Source organism: Penaeus japonicus, unplaced genomic scaffold (genome assembly GCF_977035675.1).
Source record: "Penaeus japonicus unplaced genomic scaffold, GWHDUDI00000001_assembly GWHDUDI00000029, whole genome shotgun sequence".
In the NCBI taxonomy this organism is placed as follows: Eukaryota; Metazoa; Arthropoda; class Malacostraca; order Decapoda; family Penaeidae; genus Penaeus; species Penaeus japonicus.
This window is the reverse complement of record NW_028234431.1, coordinates 23,018,628-23,028,627: the sequence shown is the minus strand read 5'-3', so window position 1 is coordinate 23,028,627 and position 10,000 is coordinate 23,018,628. Positions and strand designations below refer to the sequence as shown.

The 10,000-nt window shown below is 30.1% G+C and overlaps 1 protein-coding gene across 1 annotated transcript in view; it reads left to right on the top strand.

Annotated features, from left to right (window-relative positions):
* Positions 1-10,000, top strand: part of LOC147468419 (uncharacterized) — an 11,669-nt gene that overhangs the window by 687 nt on the left and 982 nt on the right. The window contains exons 2-8 of the mRNA XM_086554398.1: positions 2,991-3,111; positions 5,157-5,233; positions 5,846-5,916; positions 6,939-7,047; positions 7,443-7,612; positions 8,279-8,349; positions 8,703-8,765. Of these exons, the coding sequence (XP_086410524.1) occupies positions 2,991-3,111; positions 5,157-5,233; positions 5,846-5,916; positions 6,939-7,047; positions 7,443-7,612; positions 8,279-8,349; positions 8,703-8,765 (682 nt within the window). The remainder of the gene's footprint in view (positions 1-2,990; positions 3,112-5,156; positions 5,234-5,845; positions 5,917-6,938; positions 7,048-7,442; positions 7,613-8,278; positions 8,350-8,702; positions 8,766-10,000) is intronic.

Genomic DNA, 10,000 nt, shown 5'->3' with positions numbered 1-10,000 from the left:
ATATATAATATATATATATTTATATATATATATTGTATATATATATATTATGCCTCCCCCCCCACCCCTCTCCTCTCCTCCTCCTCCTCCTACTACTACTACTACTACTACTACTCCTACTCCTCCTCCTCCTACTCCTACTCCTATATCTACTCCTATTCCTCCTCCTCCTTCCTTCCTTCCTCTTCCTCTTCTTCCTCCTCCTCCTCCTCCTCCTCCTCCTCCTCCTCCTCGTCCTCCTCCTCCTCCTTCTCCTCCTTCTTCTTCTTCTTCTTCTTCTCCTCCTCCTCCTCCTCCTCCTCCTCCTCCTCCTCCTCCTCCTATTACTACTACTACTACTAGTACTACTAGTACTACTATTACTACTACTACTGCTAATGATAATGATAATGATAATGGCAATAAGAATGGCAATAATAATGATAAAATTAATAATGATGTTGCTAATAATGATAATGGTAATGGTAATGGTAATGGTAATGATAATAATTAGAATAATGATAGTACTGATGATAATAATAATGATAGTGATGATAAAGATAATGATAGTAATGATAGTAATGATAATGATAATGAAAGAAATACTGATGAAAATGATAAGAGCAATAATTATATTAATGGTGATGGTAATAATAATGATGATAATAGTAATGGTGATGATGATGATTGTGATACTAATAATGACAATGATAGTAATGATATTGATAATGGTAATGAAAATAAAACTAATAATGATAATAATAGTAATAACATTTAGAATGATATTAATGATATTATAATAAGAATAAGAATAATTATAATCATAACAATAATAGTAATCACAATGATAATGCCAATAATGATGATACTACTACTACTACTACTACTACTACTATTACTACTAAGGATAGCAATGATATTGGTGATATTAGTAATACTAGTAATGATAATGATAATGCTGGTAATAATTATAATATGTATATATATATAATAAATATATATTTATATATTATATATAATATATATAATATATATAATATATTATATATATGTATATAATATATATAATATAAATATATAAATATATAAATATATAATATATATATATATAATATAAATATATATATATTTATATATGTATATATAATATATATATATGTATTATATATATATTATTTATATGTATATATATAATATATAATATATATTATATATATGTATATAATATATATATATTAATTATATATATATATTATAATATATATATACATTATGTGTATATATATAGATGTATATATATGTAATATATATATATAAAATATATATATATAAATGTATATATATGTATATAATATATATGTATATATTTGTATATGTATATATGTGTATATATATGTATATAAATGTATGTATATATGTATATAAATGTATATATATATATTTTTATATTATATATATGTATATCTGTATATATATGTATATGTATATATATGTGTATATATGTATATAAATGTATGTATATATGTATATATGCATATATGTATATATATGTATATAAGTATATATATGTGTATATATATAGATGTATATATATGTATATAAATGTATGTATATATGTATATAAATGTATATATATGTAATATATATATATGTATATCTGTATATATATGTATATAAGTATATATATGTGTATATATATAGATGTATATATATATATTTAACATATATGATATGTATATATATATAATAATATATATATATTAATTATATATATATAATTATATATATATAAATGTATATGTATATATTATGTATATATGTATATAAGTATATATATATATATAAATGTATATGTATATATGTTTATATGTATATATATGTAATATATATATATAAAATATATATATATATTTATATATATATTTATATATGCATATATGTATATATATGAATATATAATGCATATATGTATATATATATAATAATATATATATATTATATATGTATATTGTATATATATATATAAATATATATATATAATGTTAACATATATGATATGTATATATATATAATATAAATATATAATAATATATATATATTTACATATATATATATATAAAATATATATATATATAAAATATATATATATATGCATATATGTATATATATGTTTATATGCATATATATATGTATATGTATATATTATATTATTGCTATCACTACTTTCATCATTATTTAGCATTTTTGAAAGGTAGATTATCCTCATCTTGTACATATATGCATAAGCATAAACAACAGGATGAATATTAAGCATTAAGCATAAGCATATATATACGTATATATATATATATAGATAGATAGATAGATAGATAGATAGATAGATAGATAGATAGATAGATAGATAGATAGATAGATAGATAGATAGATAGATAGATAGATGGATGGATAGATAGATAGATAGATAGATAGATAGATAGATAGATAGATAGATAGATAGATAGATAGATAGATAGATAGATAGATAGATAGATAGATAGATAGATAGATAGATAGATAGATAGATAGATAGATAGATAGATAGATATATATATATATAATAATATATATATATATTGTATATATGTATATGTATATATATAATATATATGTATATTGTATATATATATATGTTATATATATGTATATGTATATATGTATATAAATATATATATATATGTGTGTATATATATGTGTATATATATATATTAATTATATATATATAATAATATATATATATATATGTGTGTATATATATGTGTATATATGTATATATGTGTATATATATAGATATATATATTTATATATATATTTTATATATATATTTTATATATATATTTTTATATTATATATATATATTTTATATATATATTATAATATATGTATATATACATGTATATATATGTAATATATATATATAATATATATGTATATATATGTTTATATTTTTTTTTATTTTTTTTTCTATCTTCCAGGCTGTTAGTATGCGTGGAGGACGGGGGGCGCATTCCTCAAGACCGGCATCTGCAAGCTGTGAAAATACTGCGGGCTATTCTGTCGAGACTCCGGTGCCTCCGTCGCCTGGATGCTTTCAAGGTGAGAAACTGACACTTCAGAGTTGGACGACGGGAAGGAACTTACACGTATACACGCAAGCAAAAGTACCCAGCGTCGACTTTACGTCTTCATTTGTGAAAACATATATTGCTTGTCAAATTAGTAGTTTGTGATATTTTAATTTATTTTATTTTTCTTCGTAATAATAACCTACGTAATCATCATCGTCGTCGCCATTGTTGTTATCATCATCATCGCCATCGTCATTACCATCACCATCACCATTATCATCATCATCATCATCATCATCACCACCACCACCACCATCACCATTATCATCATCATCACCACCACCATAATCATCATTATCATCATTATCACAACCACCACCACCACCACCATCATCATCATTATCACCATCATCATCACCATCATCATCATCACCGTCATCACCACCACCACCACATCACCCCCACCACCGTCTTCAATGTCTACACTGAAATAAATGTTTTTCCTGGTCTCACCCCCTCCCCAAGCGGGTCCGAGCCCTTTTTCCCTTCCTCGGTTCGCTCCATGTCTCTCTTACCCTGGCGCAATGACTCAGCAGATATTCCCGACGCTGTGAGTTTTATTTATTGTTGTCCGTTTCAGTTCATTTATGAATTCATGGTAGAGTTTTGTTATTATTTTTCATCTGTTCGGGAATGTTTGATTCCTTGCTATGCTGTATTACGATAATCGCATACACGTACACACAGACAGACAGACAGACACACACAAACACACACACACACACACACAGACACACACACACACACACACATAAACACAAACACACACATACACACGCAGACAAAGCAATGAGTTAATTAACAAATAAAAAAAATAAAAAAATATGAATGAATAAATACAAGAATGAATGAATGACTAAGTGAATAATTGCAATTCGTCTTTCGCTCCTTTACGCTCTGGAAGTTCCATTTCATGCCTTTTAAAGATAATAACATGGAGAATTCCACCAGCCAGCCGGGTCCCAAATAGCATACCAAGCTAATGCAGGCGATTAGCCATTCAACCAGAAATATCTCCTGAAGTGAAGTCCCAAATTGTGAGGATTCTCCCGCGTAGGGTAAAGTGAATAGACAGCTGTTTCTGGCGATGGAACATACTGGGTGGCGTGACTCGACTTTCTCGGGAGGTTGAATTGGGTTGGAAGAGATGGGCGTGTGTGTGTGTGTGTTAACTTGTTGGGAAAGGTCTAGGGAGGGTCCCTTGAGGATACTGATGACAAACTCTACGGATGCGAACATAAGATGAATAGCCCTGCCGTTATAAAGTGTAAGTTATATGTATATATATATATATATATATATATATATATATATATATATATATATATATATATATATATATATGATTGCATTACGGAATAACATTTAAAAACTTCACGTTTAGCTAAGGTAATTTATGAAGTGAATTGCTATTTGAAATTAATATAAAACAGCAATGCATAGCTCGGTAGTATTAATGTTACACAATATTTATCGTGCTCATAATATAGAGGTCCAGGGAAGCGGAGCCTGGCATTCACAGAGTCGGAATGAATTTCGAGGTCCACTAGGTCGACATTAGCTATGGGAAGACCATAGCTTAATGTGAGGTGTCTAGAAATACCCAAGGGAGGCTCAAGGGGAGTGCTGACCCCTCCTATGTTGGACAGTGATACATCTAACGCAGGAGAATTAGATGGGATTCCCCCCCCCCCCCCGTTTCAGAACCTCGCGTCTGACCGCCCCCACTGAGAAGGCTTACGTCTCGATCGTCACTGTAGAAATGCGCAGGACGAAGCTCGCTTGTCTCGCCATCTATAGGGTATGAAGGGGCTACGAGCGCGGCGGGGATGGACGATGCCTAACTTACTCCAGACCTTTAACCGTTAAATGACTCAATAGATTTGCAGTCTCCTTTCATGCAATCGTTCACTTGACTTTTGACTCTAGTTTTATTTCAGACACCGACTCTTATCTCTTCCTTCAGTGCAGTAGCCTTTTTTATTGATCTGTTTGATGTCTCTCACACTGCAGAGTTGGCTGACAAACCAGACTGAACTGATTCAGTCTTTGGCTACACATTTTTTAAGGATTGTGATACTGTCGAGCAGGTTAGTTATTTTCTCATTACTCACCCTTTCTCTTGCTGGCACTGCCAATTCATGATTTTAGTATTATATAAACTGAATTAATCGTAAAAAAAAGAAGCTTTTAGACTATTTGTTTTAAGTATTTCATGACTTCATTGATATACATTTACTAGTCCTGTTAAATGATACTCAAGTGTGTAATGTAAAAAGAAGATTAGTCCTTTGCGAAAGTAAACAATGCATGTGGAGAGAGGCCAGATCACTGCACGAGGGAGGCAGTGCAACAAGGATTGCGTATTTTAGAAGATGGAATTGTTGCAAAGAACAGGCTGGGGGGCAGTTTAGAAGAGGCGATAGCTTACTGGGAAGAGCGCGAAGTAAAGAACACGAGAAAAGAGGGAGTTGGGAAGTGGTCTCTTAAACTAGTGTGTTGTAAAGAAGGGAGAATGTTTTATTGTGTACCATGAGTATGATAAATTGCACACGTACGCACACAGCCACCGCGTATGCATAGTTATTTATCTTTCTCCTCTCTTTCCTCTCGTACTCTTGCAACATACAATATTTTTTTCCTCCATGTTCTGAATATTTTGTATGATTTCACTAATGTACCGTATGTGTTTCCGTGTCCAGGAGGCCAGAGTTTCTTGATGATGTAAAAGCTAACGTTTCGGAAGACATCGATCTGCTAGAAGAATTACTAGGTTAGTATATTGCGTATGTAGCATTAAAAAGAAAAAAAAAAAAAATATATATATATACATATATATATATATATATATATATATATATATATATATATAAAATATATAATATATATATAAATATATATATATATATATATATATATATATATATATATATATATATATATATATATATATACATATATATATATATATATATACATATATATATATAGCATATGCAAACTCTTATAAAGAAATGTAATTGATAGCCAGAACTTTATATAAATGATCCTTGTGTTGTTAATAATAAGTATTTCTTATCGTATGGTTGTGCTCTCAGCATAAAGCCTTCTTTGGTCTTCTTCTGTCTCACACACACATGCGCGCGCGCACACACACACACACACACACACACACACACACACACACACACACACACACACACACACACACACACACACACACACACACACACACACACACACACACACACACACACACACACACACACACACACACACACACACGAAACCCTCCCACCCACCAAACTCATCCAAATGGTTCATTTATATTAACATCTTATCTTATTCTAACATTAACTCACGAGTTTATTTGGGTGTAATATACAACACAGCTTGCAATTATGCATACTTTGTTCAGTCAATTCTAGCGTTTAATGCATATCATAGAATGCAGTACTGAACCCTAGATTTCTAAATCTGTCATTATGTTATCATTGAGAATTCGTGAGTAGAAGTTGCTCAGTGAATCTTTTGGATAATTTGTTGGTAGACGTTTGATTGACAGGTACTCATTTATTACTGACCCCGTGTTAGCAGTCACTGTGAATGAACCATGGTTTAACAGGATCTAACAAATAACTTTACGTTCTAATGTATAGAATATCTAATTATTTACCATGATTACTATTTCAGATAATAAATCTTTTTAGAAGTATCAGCACTCATATGAACTGTAATGTAACCATGCACTTAAACATTATATTATTGCTTTGATTATGCATGCACTCTTCTCAGGGTTTAGCAACATTGCACTATTGATGTCTGTGCTGAGAGGAAGCTGTGTTCTGTGGGAGAGGCGTGAGGTACACCGGAGCCAACTCAACGCCTTTTGCATAATAGCAGAGTTTGTAACTTTATCTTGTTTTGAAATAAGTGGAACTTACATTTAAATATGATTCTGAATATACTTTTTGGAGTTAATTTGCTTCAGGCCACAGTAAATATTTGCAGTCAATTTATTTTTTTCTTGACATTTGTGGAAATCATAAGAACTGTGTTCTATCTCACAACTTCCGTTAGTCTTAATACAGAGTAAATCAATGTTTTATATTCTGATGCAGAAAAAAAACTGTAGTAGCTGATTTGCTAAATATAGAGCTTATAATTACTGACATCACTGATATCGAACGTAGATCCTCCTCAAAATAAGAAAAAAAATCACATATTTATCAATTTACATATTCACCAGCGGACTTATTTTTCCCCATCAACAAATGCTTCTCACTCTCTCTCCCTTAGGTTCATCGTGACAGTGTACTTGGCACGAGCGAAGCCTGACGAAACCTGTGTGTGGTGGGGGCTCATGCTCGCTCGCCTCTGGCTTGTCAACTGTCCACCGGAACGTAGGATGCAAGTCAAGCTGGAGATACTGCAGGTCCTTCCGAGTACCGTCCCCTGGAGAGGTTTAGGTGAGTTCCTTGTTCTTGGGTGAAGAGATTGAAAGGAGATAGAGCAATGGAAAGGAGAATGAAATGTATACATGTATTAATCATATGAAATTACTTTTACTGATGAATTATTATGATGATAACTCATTCTTTACTTCTTTGTCCCCATTAGATACTATACTATTAACTGATTAACTTACTACGTCAAGTGGAAGAATCTGTTAGGCATCTTTCTCCAAGACTTTTTAGATAAACAGATGATATAGTTCTATGACCTTTACGTTAAGTAATGTTCCGCCAATCAGATCTCCCAGTTTAGTTTAATTTGCATATAAAAGCAGACAAACAAACGCACAGGAATGGAAAAGTAATTTTAAGTTTCTAATTTGAAGTAAAAATATATGAATTAACCAATCATTAATAATCGTAGCTAAGTAATATTCAGCACAGTGGAAATGTTGTTTTCGTGTAGAATAATGAAGTAATGGAAAATGGGAAAATATGAAGATGTATACGTACAGAGTATAAGTCAAATATCTACACATCGGTGTATTTTTGTATGAGCATTTTCGGAAGATGAATAAATAGCTGACTCGGATTTCATTTAGTCCTTCATTACTATAAAAAAAAAAATTGTTATTATTTCATAATTTTGCAGTTATTTAACAGTATCATTATTTTTCTCAGAAAACCAATGCGACGAAGAGAATTTACAAACCAGCAGTCTTTTGAAGGTTAAACTGATTCAGTTGGTGAAGGTAAGAGTTACCAATGGGTTTCGGGCATTCATTGATCGTCTTTTACAATATATATATATATATATATATATATATATATATATATATATATATATATATATCAAATATATATATATCAAACTAATATTCAAATTATAGGTATAGGTATAGGAACACATACAAAAACACCATATGATATTTATCATCACACACACACACACACACACACACACCCACACCCACACACACACACACACACACACACACCCAACCACCTACCCACCCACCGACCCACACACACACACACACACACATGCACATAAATATCGAAATTACATAAAAATATGTATTCCTATTACCGTTTCCTCTTCCAGATGGCGCCTCCGTACCCTGAGGCAGCAGAGGCGGGGCTGGGCAAGTTATGTGATTCGCAGATCGTAAGACGCATTTCGTGTTTTTCTTTTTTTTAGGGGGGTTTCTTTAGTATATTTTTTTCTTCGTATGGTTCGCTTGTTTGCTTTTTGTTATCTCTTGCTCTTTCCTTTGTTTGTTTAGTTTTTTCGATATTTTTCACTTGTTTAGTTTTTATTTTTTTATTTTGTGTATTTTTCTTCTCTTTTTTTTGTTTCTTTGTTTACTTTTTTTCTTCTCTTATTTGTTCCCTTGTTTATCTATTTTCTTATTTTAGTTACATTATATACTGTTTTGTCTTAGTTGTTTCCCTGTTTTATTTTTTTACCATATTGTTCCTTTGTTTAATTTTCTTCTCTTTTGTGTTTCCTTGATTACTTTTCTTTTTTTGTTCCCTTATTAACTTTTTCTTCTTTAGTGTTCCTTTCCCTTCTTAGTTTCCTTTTTATCTATTCTCTCCCCCTTTACTTTCTAGTCTTCTCATTCTCCCATCATTTATCGCTTATCCCTCTATTAATTCTTTTTTTTCTCTTTCTTCCTTCATCTATTTTTCCTTCATTTTCATCTTTTATTTATTTGTTTGTTTGCTTACCTTTCCTGATCACCTATTTACTGTTGTCCTCCTTTATTTACCCGTCCCCTCTCCCATATTCGCTGTTTTATTCTTTATTTTCCATTTTTTATCCTTATATTTGGTTTTTCATCTTTTCTTTTACATCTTATTCCATCAATTCTTTTTTTCCTCCTCTTTGTTTCATTATTTCTAATAACTCATTTTTGCTATTTTCATTTTTTTTTATCACCACCATTATTACCATCATTATTATTAAGATTATTATCATTATCATTATCATTATTATCATCCTCATTTTTATAATTATTTCATCAGTATCATTACCATTTTGTTTTTCTTATTGATGATTAATTAATCATTCTGTTGTGTGGAGACATTTCGTGGTGATTTAATGGTTATAGCCCCGTCCTCGCAAGGGACGGGCATTCAATCATGGCCAGGGTGATATATCTAGCTGTCGATCTATCTATGCATATATGTATATATATATATATATATATATATATATATATATATATATATATATATATATACATACACACACACACACAAACCCTATCTATCTATCTATCTATCTATCTATCTATCTATCTATCTATATCTATCTATATATATAAATATACATATATACATATATATATATACATATATACATATATATATATATATATATATACATATATATAT